Source organism: Salminus brasiliensis, chromosome 23 (assembly GCF_030463535.1).
Source record: "Salminus brasiliensis chromosome 23, fSalBra1.hap2, whole genome shotgun sequence".
Lineage (NCBI taxonomy): Eukaryota > Metazoa > Chordata > Actinopteri > Characiformes > Bryconidae > Salminus > Salminus brasiliensis.
The window spans coordinates 2,171,478-2,193,230 of NC_132900.1; the positions used below are offsets into that span (position 1 = coordinate 2,171,478).

General features: G+C 44.2%; 1 protein-coding gene across 10 annotated transcripts in view; it reads left to right on the plus strand.

Moving 5' to 3' along the window:
• st3gal3b (ST3 beta-galactoside alpha-2,3-sialyltransferase 3b) overlaps positions 1 to 21,520 on the plus strand; it is an 86,887-nt gene extending 65,367 nt beyond the window's left edge. For all 10 annotated transcript variants that reach the window (XM_072669254.1, XM_072669253.1, XM_072669256.1 and 7 more), the window contains 3 exons: positions 5,727 to 5,873; positions 12,653 to 12,799; positions 16,045 to 21,520. In XM_072669254.1, coding sequence (XP_072525355.1) covers positions 5,727 to 5,873; positions 12,653 to 12,799; positions 16,045 to 16,134 — 384 coding nt within the window. In that variant the 3' untranslated portion in view covers positions 16,135 to 21,520. The remainder of the gene's footprint in view (positions 1 to 5,726; positions 5,874 to 12,652; positions 12,800 to 16,044) is intronic.
• Positions 21,521 to 21,753: the final 233 nt, after the last annotated feature.

Sequence of the window (21,753 nt, forward strand, 5' to 3'; positions counted from 1 at the left end):
TTGGAATCCTATTTTCAGTAAAATGAATCCCATTAGGTTGCAGATAAGTGTAATAAAAATGATGGTAATGTGTTCACGCTGCGCTCCCTCGCAGGTTTCAGATGATCAGTAGGAACCCGAGACTCTGAGAAAAAGGAATGAGAAGTGTTAGATGAGTCCAGGATGATGAACAGAGCTGTAGAATAACTTAAAGAAGCAACAATTAATTGATTAATTGATTGATTATATGTATATTTTATAATTCCTAGTTTTCCTAATACTTGGAATATTAAGAAAATCCAATTAAGACTGTGAACAGTGGTAAAGAACATGATTCTGAGTCAAACAGGGACAAAGTATAGAGTCATCTGGATGCTGAATGGTTCTTTGCATTGGTTGTAGATTAGCCCTGTCTTCACCAGACCATCCCCAGTGATGCCGTAGCCATCCGTAGCTGGGAATCTCAGGGAGTAGCGTTGCACACATGCAAACTTGTCAGTTTTCAAAGAAACTCCCAGCTGAATGATGAATATACCATTCATGCAAATCTGATGATATTTTTTTATGTTGGGAAGCTTTTAATTTTGAGAAGAATTTAATATTTGGAAGTGTTTAATTTTGGGTAGAGTTTAGTGTTGGGAAGTGTTTAATTTTGGGAAGAATTTGATATTGCACAGTGTTTAATTTTAATAGAATTATTTAAAAATAATTAATATTGGAAAGTGTTTCATTTTGAGAATTTTTAAATTAGGAAAGAATTTAATATTGTGAAGTATTCCATTTTGGGAAGCTTGTATTTGAGTTTTTATTTTTAACTAAACCATCGCTGTCCTGTTACCTAAGCACTGAACTGAAGATGTTCCTGACACTGGGCTTGTTGTTTGGCCCACTCTTGCTTTCTCTCTTTCTGGAGATGCCTTGTATACCCCTGTTCCTAAACAACGTCTTCAGTTTTTCCGCCCAGCTTGACCTTCCCACCGAACCGCCCATGATCCTTGCTCTTCCCCGCACACTGTCCTGACACGGTCCATTTAAACTCAAGTGTTTAGTAGCAGAGGAGAGTCTCAATTTACAGCTTCTCGTACATGTTCACTCTTCGACTCTTTGAGCTTGTTATGGGGCTTGGCACAAGTTTGCAGACTTCTTTGGAACGTAAACATGGTATATGGGAGTTTTCCTGTAAGGAACATGCTAACGCACCCCCACAGTAATGCAAATAACTGCTTAGATTCTGGATTGTATTTCTCTATGGCAATGCCCAGGAATGTCAGATGAACTACACAGCCAATACATCCAAGCTATCCAAGCAATAATCCAATAAATCCAAGCTATACATATATCTTTCAGTGTCAGGAATAAAGCCTCAGTGACTAAATCTAATATCAGAGTGTTCTGTTCATTTCAGGAGACTCACGTTCACTGTTTCTACAGGAGATTTCTCCCAAGATCCAAAGCAGCACCTCATCTGTTAAACATGGGGGTGGGGGTGTTCTGAGAGTCGGAAAGTTGGTAATTGTGCTCTCTCGGATGCTAATGGCAAAGCAGCATGGCTCGAGATTTGAACTTGCAACCCCTGGACCACAGTGGTAGCTGCTCTAGACCACTGAGCAGCTCAGAGCTGGGCATGCCGCTTTCATTAAGACGTCACAGCTGTCAGTTGACCAGCGCTTGGCGCTTCTAGTGTTACATTGGTAAAGAACCTTTACATCGAGTTCTTTAAACCTTTTAAAGGTTCTTCACACGTCTTAAAGAACCCTTTGCTGCACCTTAAGAGCGTCAACCAGAACTCATCATGCTGGGACGTCCTGTTCCCCGGTGCAGATGTTGCAGATGCAGCCCAAACGTTCTCCCTGACCACTTGTTCTGGGCGCTGGAGCGAGCGGGAGGCCGGCGATGTGGCCTGTGACTTTTATGGAGTGATTTAACACTCGGCGGCCATGCTGGAAGCTTGTTAAGGGCATGCTGGATCTGCGCTGCGGAACTGCGAGGCCTCTCTCACCTGCTGCTTTATTGGACAGATCAGTTACAGGGGCAGGCCTGTTTGATGCGAAGCGCGGTCGTTAGCGACCCCGCACTGCAAACGACTTGTGGTTTGGAGGGCTTGGAGAGGTGATCCGTCAGGGGGTCTCTCTCTCTCTCTCTCTCTCTCTCTCTTTCTCAGTCTCTCTCTCACTCTCTGCTGTCAGTGTCTGGCTGTGGTTCCCCCAAAGGAATGCCGGTAAGAGGTGTGTTTGGACTAGAGCCAGGCAGGACCTGCTGAGGACTTCAACAACAGCGCTATGTTTAGAATGGCCGTGTCTAACTTTGCTGGGGACGTAACATGAACCAGACGCTGACCGAAAGCCCGGCTATGAAAATAGTTGTCATAGAGGAAGTCAAACTATTTAAACATAATAAATGCAATATTGCGTCAGAGGAGGGGGGGGGGGGGGGGTGATGGGCAGATCCAGCCACTCCGGCCTTCCTATCAGCGCTGTAATACAGTGTTCCCCACTTAAGCTTTAGGGAAAGGACTACTTCTCGAGAATGGCTTTGCATACTGGGCTGTACAACGTGCATGCTTTGCTTCCCACCTCAACACACACAGCTAGTAAAACTCTCGAGTTTTATCGCCCTAATGGAGCTTACGTGTATTTGGCTGGCCTCTCGCTCAGCCTGTTAAAGTCACAGTGAGCTGTGTGTCCCTCTGTCTGCGAAACACCTGTAGAAAGGCCAGCCAGGCCGATGACTCCGGCCTCCCTTGCCTCCCTTCAAATCTGTGTGGTCATACTAGAAGACTGCTCAGACAGCTCACAGTGACTTGAAGTGGAGACTCAGCCTAAGATACAGCCTGTCCCGAAGTTTTGTCCAAGTGCACACTAATGTGTTGTTAAGTTCTGTCAGGGTGCTAGACGATCACCACCCCACCTCATCCCCAGCTTCCCACCTCATCCCAACCAGAAAGTACTGAATGGAGCTCCACCATCATTCCAGAGAACGCAGATAGCTCAATGCTGGGGGGCTCTAGCCTTAGATAAGGGGCCAATAGGTTTAGATGAAACAGGATGTTTTTCATGCATTCATATGCAGCGCTACTTTAGGGGTGTACGAAAATATTAATATATCAAAGTATTGCGATATTACGTTTAGCAATGCTGTGTCGATTCTCAAAAACGCAGTATTTATTATTATTTATTATTATTTTAAAGATTACCTGTACATACTGCCGCAGACGGTGGTTCATTTAGTGCTTAGTGTTTAAACCCTGACCACTAGACCGCAGTCTTCTGATCCCACTGTTCTGATTGGATAGAAAGTCAACTTGACGGTGTGTTTTTTCTTCTACGACAGTTTTCCTAACCTTAGGCAAGGGGCCAATAGGTTCATGTTCAGCTTGGATACATCGCTAGTTTCTTCCACCCCTACTTACAATGGTCTTAAAATGACAATACCGTTTATCACAAATAATATATCATCTAAAAAAAGAGTTACCGTGCCAGGTATGGACAAATGCACTTTGAAAGCGCACTTGTAACATCCATCCTCACAAAGCAGGATTAAAGGAGGCTTGCCAAGGACCTATAATCCTTTGACCTTTTGCCGTCAGTGATTCCTCTTAGTTATATAACAATGTTTCAGTGCAGTAACCCCTCGGACGCTGTGTTATCAGAAGGCGAAGCGTCTTTTTCCACTGTATTTACAGCAGACGCTCTCTCCCTCCGCTGTCTGTTTGTCTGGCCGCTCCACAGGAAGGAATGCATAAGGAGCTCCCAGAGGCGTCCAGCCGTGCCTGAGTGATTGTAAGGGAATCAATCTGTGACTTCCTGTGGTATCCGTCTTCAAACAACCCATCACTCTCATTTTGCCAAACAGCCCTGGGGTGAGATTTCAGATGCCAGCGCCGGCCCTGTGCGCGCCTCATTATGTAGAATGCTTCTTTTCAGTCATTTGTTGAGTCCGCCGGACGATCCCGGCTTACCCAGAGAGCAGCTGTGCCAGGACGCCACTCCGTACCCCTGTATTATTACACTGACCTTCATCAGACCATCATCAGACTGATATTGTAGGAGGTTATATGCAGTATGCAGAAAGAGCCTCTAACAAATCATGACATGTTTTGTGGTGAGCTGTGAGCTTCCTCACTAATCTCAGGTGCTCCAGGTGAGTTTCTGTGGGTTTTTGGATTGAACCGAGGCGGTTCACCTGATCCAACACAAATATTTTTGGTCAGAATTATTATTTAAAAGTTTACATGTACATACTGCCGCAGACAGTGTTTTATTTAGTGCTTTAGTGCACGCTAATGTATCATACCCTTTGTGTAGCAGGCAGTTATTGAGGGTCTTGTCAGGGTGCTAGACGATCACCACCCCACCTCACCCCAGCTTCCCAACTCATCCCAACCAGAAAGTACTAAATGGAGCTCCACCATCATTCCAGAGAACGCAGATAGCTCAATGCTGGGGGGCTCTAGCCTTAGGTAAGGGGCCAATAAGTTTAGTTGAAACAGGATGTTTTTCATGCATTCATATGCAGCGCTACTTTAGGGGTGTACGAAAATATTGATATATCAAAGTATTGCGATATTACGTTTAGCAATGCTGTGTCGATTCTCAAAAATGCAGTATTTATTATTATTTATTATTATTTTAAAGATTACCTGTACATACTGCCGCAGACAATGGTTCATTTAGTGCTTAGTGTTTAAACCCTGACCACTAGACCGCAGTCTTCAGATCCCACTGTTCTGATTGGATAGAAAGTCAACTTATCTTTTACTCAGATTTTATGCGTTTTCCTAAAATCTGATTTTGACAATCTTTCAATCTGACAATCTTCAGTGTATTGCATCATAACCCCTGTATTCACTCTACTGCATACCTGCCTCAGTGGTGGTGGTGTATATCTGCAAACCAGGCACGATCGTACTTTGTGATTTATTATGCCGGGTGTGTTTTTCTCTGCACATACACACACACACACACATACACACACACACACACACACACTCACTCATACACCTGCTTGAGGTTGCAGCATTCCCCAGACTTTCTGTTGTGCCGCTTCTTAAGCGCAAACCCCCCTGTTGACAGGAGAGATGATGTGTTTTGCCGTGGCTTGCACCGGGGCGGCAGGAGCTGGGAAAAAGAAGAAGAAAAAAAAAAAGACAGCGTTCAAAGCTTTTTGCCCAGCTCAACGGCTGCTCCCATTATTTGACAATATCAAAGGCAGTGTCTGCTTATTTGAACAGGTGACTCCCATTAAATCAGATGACCCGGCTGGCGCTTTGCCAGCAGCCCTGTTGCGGCCCTGCCTCGCCTCGCCTAGCCCGGCGTTAGCGGCTCTAATGCCTGATGAGCTCAATGCGAGGCTGCCGATTGAATAATTGCTCAGCTGCGGCGCTCGGTCGCTCTCCTGAGTAATTGATACGAGAGGACCTGGGGGCTGCCACGGATCCCCCAACACCCGTGGAGGTCAGGATCTCATTTGTCCACTTCCTGTGGGCCTGTCCAACATGGATGTGCTGTCTCACTTTTAATGAAAGCCGTCCCTGCCGTCACCCTGCGGACATGTTCTCTTCTGCGTGGCCGGTATGCGGGGATGGCATGCTTTCTCATGTTTATGGAAGAAAATATCACGTTCAATTTTTTAATAACAGCCAGCTTTCCAGGAAAAGGTGTTGATTGGTCTGTTTTGTGTTCCCAGATCAGCTCAGTCTACATGGAAACCTGTCTAAGTAAGGTTCTTGTCTCTCTTTGGTTCTTCAGCAGGGTACAGAGGGCTTCTGGAAGTCTGTGGCCCGGTACGTGCCCAGGGAGCCTTCAGAGATGCGAATCCTCAACCCTTACTTCATCCAGGAAGCTGCTTTCCAGTTCATTGGCCTGCCTCTGAACAATGGCCTCATGGGCAAAGGGGTAAGTGCCAGGCACAGTGTGCCTCCCATTAAAGATTACCAGTGACCTGATCTCAGTGGTGAGACTGAAAGATGTAGAACCTGGGGTTACATTGGGCCAGGGCTCACTGGATCGGGTCTCATGAAGAACTGACTGATTGGGGTAATTTACATAAGCGTCGTTTCAGCCCTGACCAAATGTTCACTGGGAAGATCCATGGATGGCATTTCAATTCAATTCAAGACAGAGATCCGGGTACGAGCCTCTTTTGAGCTGCTAGTGGCAACAGTGACAAGGAAAAACTCCCTCAGGTCGAGAGGAAGGAATCTCGAGAGGAACCAAGACTCAAAAGGGGAACCCGTCCTCCTCCTCAGGTCGACACTGGATCATAATAATAAAAATCAAAACAGGAATAAAAACAACAACAAAACTACATTTACATTTATGGCATTTAGCTGACGCTCTTATCCAGAGCGACTCACAAGGGTACTCATGTTACAGAGTTGGGCCAACGTAGTGTTAGGAGTCTTGCCCAAGGACTCTTATTGGTGTAGCGCAGCATAGTTACCCAGACCAGGAATTGAACCCCAGTCTCCCACATGGTGTGGTAGCTCATTGGCCGGTAGTGGTGTTATCTGTTGCGCCACACCAACCACAACAACCCAAACTAAACTGAATTAAGAAAAAATGAAAGGTAAATGTGGCGTCATAGAAGCCATAGAAGATGAAAATGTGAGTAAGATAAAGATAAAGTAAAGTACTGCGGGTAAACGGTCGGAAGCAGAGTCCTGCAGTAAGGTGAGGATGAAACCAGTTTTTCTAACCGAAGGAAGCTTCCCAAGCAGATACTCTGACAGAATAGACAGGAAATGTTTTTGATGTCGAACAGGTGGCATTAATGTTTGGAACAGTTCATTTAGCTCATTTAAAGGCTTTAGGATAACTTTCATCTTTGTGTTTTGATGCCAAAACTGACAAACAGGGAATAGTAAAACCGAACCAATTAAGTTAATTGACTTAAATAAGCCAGCTGAAACACACAGGCTATTAGTCTTCATGAGTGATATTGTTCCCACATTGTTAACACCCATCAAAGAACCTTAGATATCTCAGTCTAACCCCTGGGCACAAGTGTTAACATCATGGCTAAATATCATGGCTGGTAACAGTGCAGGGGCGTGGTTTAGCAAACCCCTGTGAAAGTCTCTTGGTCAAATTCTGGATTTTATAAGAACCAGTTTGTGTAATTATATCACGTTAATGTACACGGAATGGACAAAAGTATTTGGACACCTGCTTATTTATGGTTTCTTCTGAAATGAAGGGGATTAAAATGAGTTTCTTCTGCTTTTGTTGGAGTAACTGTCTCTACTGTCCAGGGAAGAAGACTTTCATTAAGCATCAAAAGCGTTAGTGATCTTAGGATGTTGGATGATGATCACCACCCCACCTCATCATTTCCAACTCCCCAACTCATCCCAAAAGTACTGGATGGAGCTCCACCACCATCATCATTCCAGAGAACACAGTTCTTCCACTGCGCCACAGCTCCTTAATGCTGCTGGGGGGGTTCATACCCCTCCTCTAGCCCACGCCTGGCATTATTAGGCAGCATGGTGCCAATTTTGATCTGCTCCAGAGAGTCCTATTCTATTGGCACTACTTCTCTTCTTCTACAAGCTGTCTGTGTGTGCATTTGCATATCTGTGTCTAGCTTAAAGCAAAGCTGAATGCATTCATTAGAAGGGGTGTCCAAAAACATTTGGACATAGTGTATATCAGCTTGTAAAGAGAGTGGATCGAGACACTTTCACTGGTGGCGGATGCGGTCGAGATCCGTCTCTGACCACGTCCGAATGTGGTTGGAGTAATCCGGTCGTAATCCGATCACAGTGCCTCCCAGGTGTGTTTCCACCTGGCTTGTCATGCGGTCAAGTGAACTCCGAACGTGATCTGACCACTGAAACCCATGTTGATACAAGTTTGGGAGCTCAGAATGTCTTTGATTCTTCCAAATATTTTGTTGTTGAAACATATCAACCCCAACAGTTCAGGTTCAACTCAGGGTTCTCAGAACATTGGTGCTGTCCAGCAAACCGGCCGGCCCACATTTGCACCAGTGTCCTTCTTGTTCCATGGATGTCGTCACGGCTCGCGCTAAGAATCCTGGTTCCAGCTGGGAATGAACTTTTCAGGTTCCAGAACCTAGAACTGCCTTTTTTGTGGAAATGCACCAGATGGTTCAGAATTAGGCGCAGAACCTAGAACAGAACCCACTTCACTATCGGTCAAAAAGGGCTAGAAGACAATTTGACCTTTCTGGAACTGGTAGCACCATTGAGGAACCGACTGGGTGTGCTCAGACTTCTTGAACCGAATGGCAGGCGGTTCTTTAAAGGCAATTTTATGGAAATAGGGGTCACAGAAAGCCTTGAGCACGTGTTTCCTCAAATGAACTGTAATTACCATAAAGGTGACCACAGGTCAAACTCGGCATGGCTAATCCTCTGGATAGCTCAAACCCCACACTGCGTCCAAAGCAGGTTGTGTCACATACACACTCTTTTATTTTACCCTTTCTGCCAGAAGAACTTACGTCAAACTTCAACACAAGGAAATACACTATATGTCCTAATGTTTGTGGACACCCCTTGTAATGAATGCATTCAGCTTTGCTTTAAGTCACACCATTGCTGACAGAGATGTGCAAATACACACACACATACAGAGCTTGTGCTTTCTAGTGCCTGTAGAGAAGTACTGCCAGTAAAATAGGACTCTCTGCAGGGGCGCCATATGTGGGGGAGTTGGGGAGTTCGGGGGATTCCAAGGGCCTGTGATTGACAGGGGCCCTAAAAAATTATTAATTGAGTATTTTGGCAGAATTGTTCAAGTTGTGGAGCTCAATCTTTTCATGGGACCCAAAAATCCCTGACGGTGCCCCTGACTCTCAAGAACAAGAACCTACTGGCACCATGCTGCCTAATGCCAGGGGTGGGATAGAGGGGTATGTATAAAGCCCCCCAGCATTGAGGAGCTGTGGAGCAGTGGAGGAACTGTGTTCTCTGGAATGATGGTGGTGGAGCTCCATCCAGTACTTTTGGGATTGAATGAGTTGGGGATGATGAGGTGTGGTGGAGATCATGCAACATCTTGACCTCACTAACACTTGTTTAGCTGAATGCAATCAAATCCTCACAGCAGTGCTCCTCCAAAATATAGTAGAAAGCCTTCTTCCCAGGTCAGTAGGGCCAGTTACTCCAACAAAAGCAGGATCAGCCCTTTTAATCCCCTTAATTTCAGAAGAAGTGATGAATAAGCAGATAAGCGTCCTGTATTTTATGGTACTTCTTTAGAAAAGCATCTGCTGGTAAGACGTGCCATGAGGCTCCAGGAAAAGCCCAGAACAGCGTGTCATCTGGTTGGGATCTCTGACACTGCTCTGCTCTGTCTGCCTCCAGAATACCTTCCCTATTCATAAACACATACCTTGCTCAGACATGGTGTGTAGTCTGTGGGGGGCCCCGGAGTAGCTGCTCGACTGCAGTGTCATAAAAGAAGTGGGAATGACACACCTCAAGCACTGAACATGAGTATTACCACAGACATTGAGGAAGCCAGTCAAGGCTTTTTATTGGATCAGTGCTGGGAATGTTAAGTCTGATCCTTTGTTAAGGATGTTTTATCATTGGCCTTTATTTATATCGGTTATACCAGCATGTAAAGCTGCTTATCTGCTCAGTAAAACACTAATATTAGAATAAACTACAGAAAGTGGTGGTGGTGGTGGTTCTCCATCACTGGGTTCATCATTAGAACATTTCCAAAGTTCTCCTCTCTCATGGAGTCTAGTATTATTTAGAGTTCTCCTCAGATCAACACCTGGTTTGGTGGTAAATCAGGGCTTAATGATGGTAAATCAGGTGAGCTGCTGCTGCTGCTGCTGATGGAGTTGAACACATCCTCCACGCTGTGCTGGCTGGACTGGGGAACGTCCAGGAAAAACCTGGAGGAACCGAGCTCTGTTCTTTAGACTAGATCTTACTACTTACACATAATCTGAACGCGATCCGATCACCAAAAACATGCTGCTAATGCAATGTCACTGAACCTTCAACATGCTTGGAGGAGAACACTAACTGCCAACTCCGTTATCTCAGCTACCGGACACCCTTCCTAGATAGCATCATGCTGACTGCTGGAGTTCGGCCTTGATGGAGTAGAGCCTTCACTTACTTCTCTTCATTCTCTTCATAAGTGGTACTTCCATGGCATCACTCAAAGACACAATCCATACCTCATCATTAAGGACGTACAGTAAGGTGACCCACCACCTCTCACCCCTCACCTCGGCCATCTCCCATCTCAGTATACCACGGAAACCCCTCTGACCCATTGCTTGCATTCCTGAAGGCTCACCTGGTTTGCTGGTTTGTGAAATCCTCAGAGGTTAGGCTTGATAAAGCTGTCAGCCCGCCCCGTGCGGAATGCGTTGAGACAGGGTTGGAGCAGATTTTGAGGACCTGAAGACCACCACCACCCTCTTTGAACTGCAAAAAAAACATGTGCACAGCACGTGGGGCCACCCCCCCAGGCCCCTGAGGGTGTGTGGGTAGGAGGGCAGCTCAGGAGGGAAGCTGTCCCATACGGTACTGATCAAGACGGGATACACTTTGACACATCCTTCCCCCTTTGAGTCCTCCTAACACTCACCTGCTGGGGGTGGGCATGCTGCCCGAACCCCACCGCTGATTGTGTGCGAAGGAGCATGTGTGTTCCAGTGCATGGCTGCGTGTGTAGGCGAGCCGTACCCCGGGCTGCTACGAGCTAATGGCTTTGAATGGTTCCCCACCCCTGGGAGATGAGGAAGTGGAGGTCCGGCTGCTGAAATTGGTGTGTCACGGGTTGGGGGGCTGTTTAAGCTAATTGTTAATCACACGCAGCTCAAGATGAGTTAACAACTGCTGGCCTGAACAAAGCCAGGATCCCTCACAGGCACCAGTGCTCAGCCAGCCAAGCTTGGAAAAGGGTGAAGTGCTGGAAGCAGACCATGGACGCCGTGGTGCTGAGCAACACTAAACAGTGTGCAGCAAACTTTACCTACTGAGTCCAGGCTCTACTGGCTTCAGGGCTCACTGAAGTGGATTTCCTTGCACCTTCATGTCATTAAATTAAAATCAAGTCAGCCATTAGGCTCATTAGGTCATTAAAATGTATAATTTAAGATGTATTATGCATTGTTATTATGCAAGTATTTAGTATTCAAACACTTTGTTTCAAGCCCATTCTGCCCTACAGTAATTTAAATATAGATAAAACAGTTTCATATAATTTTTTATATTACATTTATGCCATGTCATCTTGCCTCTTGTATCTTGAGTGGATCACTTTTTAACCACTGAAGCTAAAAGTGAAAAAGATGGGAGCCTGGTTACAGCAGAACCAGGGCAGGTTATCTAGAATCCTCTCAGATATGGGAGTACGGTGGTCCTTATCTAAAAAAAATATAAATAATTATAACATATAATATATATATATATAATATAACATATAATACATTAGTGACTGATTTCAGTTCATTTGCGCCATCACCAGCATACACTTTTAACACACAGTTGGAATGTTTGTGGACACCCCTTCTAATTAATGCATTCAGCTATTTTAAGTTGCACCCATTGCTGCACAGATGTGCAAATGCACACACAGACACAGCTTAGCAGCTTAGCACAGCAGTTCACAGCACACAGTCTACTCCAACAGAAGCAGGAGAAACACTTCATACCCTTGATTTCAGGAGAAACGCTATGCAACATTAATATTTTTGTCTTAAAGGGTTGTTTGAGCTTATGTATTAGAATTAAATCAATTTCATTCAATTATTACCAATATGCCACTTTACTATATTCATATAATATACATAATTTATATATATGTAAATTTTTCAAGTTTTTCTTTCTTTCTTCTTTGTCCTAAATTATTTTTTATAGTGTTATTTATAGTGTTTATTTTATGGAGTTTTATTTGTAGGGTGTTTATTTTATAGAGTGTTTATTTATAGTGTTTATTTATAGTGTCTATTCTATAGTGTTTATTTTAAAGTTTTTATTTATAGTGTCTATTTTATAGTGTCTCTTTTATAGTGTTTATTTATAGGGTGTTTATTTTATAGTGTTTATTTTATATAGTTTTTATTTATAGAGTTTTTATTTATAGTGTTTATTTTAGTTTTTATTTATAGTGTTTATTTTAAAGTTTTTATTTATAGTGTCTATTTTATAGTGTCTCTTTTATAGTGTTTATTTATAGGGTGTTTATTTTATAGTGTTTATTTTATATAGTTTTTATTTATAGAGTTTTTATTTATAGTGTTTATTTTATACAGTGTTTATTTTATAGTGTGTTAAACCATTCTTCTGAACGGTTGCAACTTTGACAACTGCAGTTTCCAAAATTTCTGATTTTGACTCTAAATATTTCGACAGAAACACCAGCAGTTGATGTACAGCCTGTGAAATTCTGATTGGGTCTATAAAAATTCAGATGTCAGTCCTGTAGACCCCTTTTGTTTCGGAGCTACACTGAAGCTACCATGCTAATGTTGCTATTAAGTAACCCGAGTTGATGCATGACCAGTTAGCATGGTCTAACCGTGTGCCTAAATCACACATTTGCCTCAAGCCACACGGTCACTGTGATGTTCTGTGCTCCGAAGGTCTTGGTATGGTAGCCCATAAACTCTGCAGAGTGTCTGAGTGCAGCGCTGAAGCTTCCAGAAGCTGAAATCCCTCTTATTTCCACAGAACATTCCAACACTGGGAACTGTCGCCATAACAATGGCTCTTCATAATTGCGACGAGGTCGCTGTTGCTGGATTTGGCTACGACATGAACACCCCTCATGCACCATTGCACTACTATGAGACAGTCAAAATGTCTGCCATCAAAGAGGTGAGCCTTTCGTTTGGTCTGTTTATTACCTTTTGTTTAGAAACCAGTTGAACCAATTAAACCACTCGGAGGATACTGGGATCCTGGAGGACTGGGTGTAATTTAAGTGTAATATTTGAACAGGCGGGTCTGTCTGTGAGCTCAGTGTGCAGACCTTTATATGACCTTGTTTGCTCCAGTGATTTTTTTTCCAGGCCAGTCCTGATGAAGATGACCTTTGTTTTGTCCATGTCATAAAATTCCTTTCTGCCTGTATTTGTCATGGCTGTAAAGGACTCCCATAAACTTTAGAATCTGGTGGCTAATGCACTGACAGCCTAGACCTGCTGCTGCAACACCCATGCAAGCAGGACATTCCTTATTCTGAAGGTTTACAAGGTTCTAGAGCAGGCTAAGATATGTGTAAGGGATGTATACAGAACCTTGTATTTACCTGGTACCCACTCAATGTACCTTTCAAAAACTGGGTTCTTTACATTGTGTGGATGCTTCATGATGAAGCATGAGGATTGTGAGGATCGTTATTATGGTTTAAGTAGTTGTACTTGTTTATGCAGTGATTCAGGGCAAGCTGCAGACGCTGAAAGTTCTCCTAGCTTCTCCAGCTTATAGACCTGAGGAACATAAGGAAGAGGGTTGATTTCCAGTCCTCTCCTTCTGCCTGAGGACATTCAGACCCTTCCATTCATTCTGCCCATTTCTTTCCTCCTTACACTCGGAGAGTGAAACCTTACTCCCGAATCCCCTCGATTCGTTGTGGATGCGATCCTTCAAATGGGCCAGCAGACGGCCCAGGGACTTGGACCAGAGGCCTGGGACCAGGACCTCCAGCAAGAGGCAAAGAAAAAAAGATATGAGAGGCAGCTGTGGATTCCTCCATCATTTTACCCCTCCGTCCCTCCCACACAGCCCCAGAAACCTCACAGGAACCCAAAGCTCTGGTTTCAACCATCGAGCTCCAGGCCCCTTGCTGCAGTGCTTTTGGGGTTTAGTGGCTAAGACCCAACCGAAAGTCCATACATGCTAACAGGATGCATGACCGCCTCGCTCTGCAGTTGGATCTTGTCCCGAAAATCACAAAAAAGAAATTTTGTTTATGGCAGACATGCTGTTTTCTGTTGCTCTGTCTCTAGCTGGGGTTAGTAGGAGATGCCGTGACCTTGGATGAGGTTTTTACCGGAGTCCCTGGTGCTCATCAAACGTCTGCTTTTTAAAACCTCGCTCAGGGCTCCAACAGTATGTTTCCAAACTTCATGGTGGAAACGGTCCTTGCGATTGTGGACCACGTCCTGGAATTGCTGGGACCTTTGGGCTGGAGTTTAGGGTGCGGTCCTTCTTCCCAAATTAGATTATTTCATGACTCCATTCAGAGTGGGGTTTGGGTACGAAATTGTAGAGCTTCATTGTAGAGAAACAACTTTGATCTTTACAGTGTTGGATTTGGAAAAATTGGGTAAAATTACAAATAATTTATTTTTAGAAATGGCTATATTTGTGTCCGACATCTTCCAAATCCAACACTGTAAAGATCAAAGTCTTCCAGATGTCAGACACAAATATAGCCTTTTCTAAAAATAAATTCTTTGTAATTTTACCCAATTTTTCTACCCAGCTTGAAAGACCAATTACCCAGCCTCCCTATCACTAGCAATGCCCTAAACACTAGGAAAGTGACGACTAGCACATGTGAAACCAGCCATCGCCTCTTGGCGACCAGCCTGGCTCCCCAGCTCGGATACATCCGACACCTATACTCACCAGCATCACACTGGAAGTGATGCAGGGAGGACATTCCATCAACCCACGCCACGAAAGAGCACAAGGCTAGTTGTGCTTTCTCAGACTCCGGCTGCTGATGGCAAGCAATCCTCAGATCATAGTGGACCGCTTAGTCCACTGGGCCGCTGAGAACCACAAATATAGCCATTATATTAACTATCCAAACCAACCAGTGAACCCGGACTGGTTTGTCTCACGACACTCTGCATGTTTCCTTCCACCAGGAATGGATTTTTTAATCTCAGAACTCTGGTAGAACAGTGTCTCAGGCATCAGGCAGCGTCTTCATCACCATTAGGTGAAGAACTTTCTGTGAGGAGCTTTTTTTATTAGAGCTTTTATTAGACGTCTGCTTCCCTTCACCTCCACTGTAGAACTCCAGCTCTGACTCCACAGGCAGAAATTTCAGAAGATACTTTTCAGATTTTATATATAAAAGCATATATATAGCATGTTTTTCCTTGTTTATGTAATCATAAAAATGTAAAGAAATGAATGTAAATATTAAATGCATGTAAAAAATAAATCTTTTTCATTTGAATCTCCTTGGTATCACACCTCAAACATAACCATGCGAACGAAAAGAGCGACCAAACTAGGCGGCATCTTTGCAGTGCTGCTGGGTGCTGGATTATTTCCAGGCTCCTGTCTGAATAATTGAGGAGAGGCCAAAGCACTGGACACTGAAGGTCAGATTATCGTTTCAGAAGCAGATTTTAAATCACTGGTGTAAAAACCTTGTGAATATAGGGAGCATTCGGCTCAGTGACGCTCCTCGGCTTGTCCTGGCTACTGCGCTTGCTCAGATCTCAAGACCTCGGCCGTGGGTTCCTGAGCATTACCAGAATTCCCATTCATATTTCAGCCAGTGGTCGCCCTCTTCATTAATAATGTCTCTGACTGAATCGCTAACACTTACTTCTATATTTGTACGTTTTTGTTGCGAGCACTATGGCGACCACATCTCTGGAGGGTGGAGGTCGGTGCTGGCTAAATACTGACTGGAGGGTTTTTAGGTGAAAGGGTATAAAGGGTTAATTACAGCATGATTGAAAGGTGGGTTTCTTAAATCAACTTGTAAAGCCAACAATTGTTTGTTTAAATTAGTCTTCCTTCCGTATACTAGTCAGTTATAGTCAGCAGTATGTTGGACAGCTAGCTTTGGCAAGCTAATCTGCTAGCTAGCATCTCTATGCTCAGTGCCGTACGTAACCTGAACGTGTGGTACGTTCGCTTGTTACTTACGGTGAGTGGTGGAGTGGTCGTGCTTGTTGGTCAGACCCCTTATCGAATGTCCAGCGATGCGAATGGACTGATAAGTCGCTGATACAAGCTAACATGCTAACACGCTAACATCCGCGGAGGCACTCGGTTAGGTTTCAGGTGTGATACCAGGCTAGTTTTCTATTCTGCGTTTCTCAGATGTCACAGGAAGCTGATTACTTTGTCCTCTCCTTATCCCACAGTCGTGGACTCACAACATCTCAAAGGAGAAGGAGTTTCTCCAGAAGCTGGTAAGGGCTGACGTCATCGAGGACTTGACAAAGGGGATTTGAGTCAACCAGGGTTGGGCGTCTTTCCACAACAACAAAAAAAACAGACTGAAAAACGAGGATATTGGGAAAGCCAGGCCAAGAATCAGAGACCGTTGAGGTGTTTGGAATTTCGTGGAAAAGTGCCTACATGTGCCTTCTGATCGTCAAGCTTCCCCTGAGCGGGACACTCGGTGTTCTTGAGAATTCGGGTGTTCTTGAATGTCTCAGGGGACAGTCCATCTCCGATTTCACCCTCACCCCCGGTCAGAATACTACGCAACAGAGGTGACGAACTGAAGCGGCGCTGCTGGGGTACGAAGCTCCACTGATTGTGCCAAATGTACCTCTTTCAGAGGAGACGGCCCCTCCTCTATAGCCTGAATGTATTCACTGTGTAAATATCAGCGATATAGTGCATAGTTACAACTCAGCCTTTATGGATGATTCCGTCCAGACCAACCCGCGGCCATCCTGCCCCTGCTGCCAGAAGGTCAGAGGATGGCCTTCTTACTCTTCTATCCTCTGAGCCTAGAAGGCTGTCCAGCTCCTGATTGTCAGACTTGTGTATTATTGTCTCTTCTTTCCAAAGACCTGAGATCTGTTCTTGTTAAATTATTTATTTTCTTAAAATGTAAGGCTTTTTCAACGGAGAGGTTTTTTCAAATTGTTTTTAATTTTTTTTTGCGCTGTAATCTTTTCATCCAGAGCCTAGATTTGTTTTTAATCTCCCTTCTGATGTATTTTCTTTCTCTACTGTTGTTTAATTGATTATATTGTATACTCTATCTCTAGCCTTGCGAATCGCCGCTATGTCAAAGCGCTTCTCTCTGAAAGTACCTGATGATACAGATGTTTACCCTTTTCTACACTTCAGCTTTGCGAGGTTTCGCTTCCAAACTGTTTGGGTTTTGTACTTTTGGGAGACTGGTGGTCTGTTTTATACACTACATGGAGTTATTTCAGAAGCTGCACGTTTCAAAAAGAGGAGGCACCGGAGCCCTGGCGTCTCGGCAGGGGGGACAGACAGTGTTGTTTTTTGTTGTTGTTGATTTTTTAGACAGTAGATATTGATATTGATTGCAGGTTACATAGCAGTTGTTTTTTTTTTGTTTTTTTTGGAGATCCAGGCCCAAACCTGAACCCGAACCCTGGACAAGCGAAGCAAAGGTGCGAAAAGAAGACATTGAGGGTGTGTTTATACCGGTCAGCTTTGGTTCGATTAAAACCAGCCCTGGTGTGATTGCTCTGTTAGTGCGGTTCATTAGAGTGCGTGCGAACGCTGCCTTTTCCAACCACCAGCGGGCCGAGACCGCCTGAGCAGCTGAGGTGAGTCTCGGCCCGTTTTTTCTAAACTAACTTTGGTGCGGTTCGATCGCGGTTTAAGACGTGAACCACTCCTGCCCGCAAAATTTAGCATCAACCCTGCCCACTTGATCATTGGCGAGTAGCTTCTTCTGTCTGATGCTTTAGATTAGCGGGCTGTGTCCCAAACCACACACCACCACACACTACTACTACCCAGCGTTTCAGAACTAGCCACCATTAGAACTGCATTCATTGATATAGTCGATAAGTAAAAAGGGAAGACGTGTGAGATTTGGGACACGTGTTTGTTCTCCGCATCATGGTTTGATACTGATATCAAGACGACGTGACTTAATAAGACTTAATAATAAGGTTGGAGGATCCAGCGGTTAGATTTGACGGTTTTCCTGCTGGTTATTGCGTGGTCCACGCAGAACCTGTGGATACCCCCTCCCTTCTTATGCAGACCTCTTGCCTAGCCTCTGTTATACGAGCGTCAGACGTCTCACCTTCCTCCCCTAATTTTGGTTGGATTGCAGGTCTGTCCGTATGAACTCAAAGCAAAGCAGGACTGAAATCTAACAGTGCATCACTTTCCTGTTTAGTCCGGACCAAAAGAACCCAGCTACGAGTATAAACACACCCTTAGAAGACAGTATATGATTAGGGCTGGGTATCAAATCTCTTATCGGTACTGCAGTTGTATCGTTACCTCAGAGAGAACCCGATCATTCTGCTTTTAATGTAACTTTAAGGTACTAGAGCCAACAAACCCACAGCCCAGCACAGCAATGTTACATCAACAGACTTTGTTTACAGTGAAATCTGATCGGCTACTTCACAGTTGCGACACGCAGAGCGGAAAGAGGAGCAGCCAGATATTCCGCAGCCAAAGAAGCTCAGAGACGGGATTGTTCAGAGGACAAAAACAGTGCCAGATGCCTACAGGATCTAGCAGGTCTGGCTGAAACAGTAGAAGGACTTTCAGACCATCACCTTCCAGACCGTGCCTGACCAGCTAACTAGGCGGCCTTCTTGCCTGTGCGAGGGTTGATACTAAACTCTCACTTCACCTGTCCTCTGAACTTCACCTGTCCTCTGAACTTCACCTGCGCTCTGAACTAGCTTCTCAACTTCTACTGGGCCTTACTCAGCAACCGAAACCTACTCAAGCAGCTTTTACGAAGATTCTGACGTTGGGAGCAGTTCAGTTTACGAGGACGATGGGAGCCATCGTTATGAGAGGAGGAGAGTATGAATCTGACCTGGACCTTCTGTTAGGACCATTTCCTAGGATCACATTTGAGAACATTCTTTGGAAGAAGACATGGATGAAGACTGAGATGTTCTGAGAAGCTTGGGCAAGCTTGGTTGCCATTGTTGATCTGGTGGTCTTCCTTCTTGCAACTGGTTTTCCTGACTGTAGAGAAACTGCCGAGGTCTCAGATGCTTCGTACATTGGTATCACAAGACCAAATACACTCATAAGTAAAGGTACTTCAGCTGGTTCTTTGAGCAATGCCTTAGAACCACTTTTAGGCTACGTTCACACAGCAAATCTGAGGCCCAAATCTGATCCTTGTCATCATATGTGACGCAGATGTGTTATTTATGAACGGCGAAAACTCGATATTCCTCAAAACTGGGCTGAATAGAAGGAAAATAGACGACGGATGGCAGTGAGGGGGGTTTTCGGTGGTGGGATCGTGAGGAAATCTTAGTTTTAGTCTCTTTGTTCAGACTAAGTTAGAAGGCTTGTATCGCAACAAGTGCTCAGTGTTTAAAGACGTTTCTAAAGGAATGTCCAAACGTGGCCAAAGGAGGGCGCTGCTGCTGCAGCGTAAAGGAAAAATAGAAGGCTTAAAAGCAAAGATTAAAGAATCCAAGAAGTGGGCGTGGCCAAACTACCTGCCCTTTTACAGAAAACTCAGCTACTGGAGCTCTAGATAGGAGCTATGATGTGATGGTGGAGAAGATGGACCCGAACACCTCATTTTGAAGTGTTGCTCTGTTGCACATGAGCGTCAGTTTAAATAATCTTTTATTTGACGCAATGTTTTGATAGTTTAACGTTCCTTTATTCGCCTATAAATGAACGACAAAGTCATTTGCAAAGTAATTACATGCCAGATGATTTTTTTTCAGGAGATGGTTCATTTTAGATGTACATATTTGCATGAATTTCAAGATAAAAGGCTTAAAAGCGAAGTTTAAAGAATCCAAGTAGTGGGCGTGGCCAAACTACCTGCCCTTTTCACAGAAAGCTCTTAGCTACTGAAACTCTAGATAGGAGCTATGATGTGATGGTGGAGAAGATGGAACCGACACCTCATTTGAAGTGTTCCTCTGTTGCACATGAGCGTCAGTTTAGGAGCATGAACTGTTCGGGCCAGTGTTGGATAGAAGATGATGTGAACAGCCCCATAAACATCGGATTTGGGCCTGTGTGTGAACATAGCCTTAATTCCATGAACCAAAGAACCATATCTGTAATGGAAATGTGACTGAGGTCTAAAGAATCTTCATTTGATATAAAGGTTCTTTACTAGTTTCAATGTTCTTCACACTCTATTACAATCTCTATTACAGATACGGGTCTTTATGGAACCAAAATGAAAACAAACTGTAGAACCGGAACCGGATTCGTTTTACAGCATAGCAGTCCAGCACATATTTAACCTGTTGTTTTTAAGAGCAGTGGCTTCCAGCCCTGGTCATGGAGGAACTCCTGCCTAGCACACTACCTGCAACTCAGGAAGGGCTTGTTAATTGTCTGATTAGCTGAATCGGGTTCTGGAGCAGAGTAAACACTAGCATTTGCAGGGCAGGGAGTTCTCCAGGGTTGGGAATAATGTAGACGGTCACAATGCATTTTAGTACAGTAGCCCAGCGTCCTGGCCAGCCTGGCCCAGCCTAGCCTAGAGTTTCTAGAGTTTTTTAAATATTGGAAATGTGAACCTGTCTGTCCAGTGCTAAAACCATCTGTCAATACCGTCAATGTCATTGTGCATCTGTAGTAGAATTTAGCCCGGGTTATATTATTCTTATAGGGATTCTTATAGGATATCCTTGATAATATTCAGTCGTATTCTTTGGGGAAAGTGAGTTTTGGCGTTTACATGAATTATGGAGATAGGTATGTGCTGTCCTACATGTAGAACATACCACATATCATAACTGGATGGTTATTTGTATTGGGATTCCTTGTTCGGTGATATGTAATCTAAGCCCGTCCCAGCTGTACCTAAGATGTGGACAGTGTGAAATTCAGGAGGTACCAGTATTGTTAAAAATCCTGACTATACCCCGCCTTAAACATACCTGGAAAAAATCCATCATCTGGAAAGTGAGGAGCTCTGATATGATACAGTGTACTGTCGCCAATCAGCATTATTATGTCCAAAACCATTCATCATTCTGAGTTATTGTTAGTCGATGTAAGAAGTGTTAATGTTCTTTATCTAGAATTCTATAAATATTTTCAAGTACGTCGTAAATGTGTTGAGCCTTTTAAGTTGAATTTGGAGCTTATTTGCGATCGTTGCCAGGTTTGACTCTCCATAATCTGTATTTTTGTTTGATGCTGCAGTTTTAGGCTGTAGTGTGTATGGCGGCTGTCTGGGATGGTCAAACCAGGCTAACTCTGTAAGTGTCATATTTATTATGTTCGAAAGATGTGTGTTTAGCTGGATACAACGTATCTGCATCCTCATGCCAAAGATCTGTATGCAGTAATGTAGTATTTTTTTCTTTGAAGTGCTTCCTGACTCATGTCAATGTCTTTTACCGCCTAAAGACCAGAGCATCGACCCTTTCAGCACTTCACTATTGCCTGACTCTTCTGACCAATCACATGCGGTCTCTTCTGGGACAGACGTTCCAGCATACCTGCAGGTTTGGGATTTGGGAACAGTGTAAAGTCCTAATGCAGCCCAACCGAACGGACCGCTGTCTGAAACAACTGCCAGCTCATCAGCTTATCGTAGCACATGCACGGTCACGATCATGGACATCTCCAACACCTACCGTGTCAGATAGGTGGGATTGTTGACTTTCGAATGATGTAAAAATCAAGTAAATAAATCATTAAAACTGACAGTAATGCAGACGGAGTCCTTTCCTCTTTGCAGGCCACTGTGGAGAAACAGCGAGGCTCAGAAGCTAAGCTAGAAGTGACAGTTCTCTCTGAGCAGAACCAGCACTTCTCTGGGTTTGAAGTGTTCTTGGGTTTGAACTAGGGATGTCATGATAGCATACATTTTGGTAATCAGAACCAATACCACTGAAATTCCCAGATTCTCAATACCAATTTCTACACCAAAAAATATAAGTAAT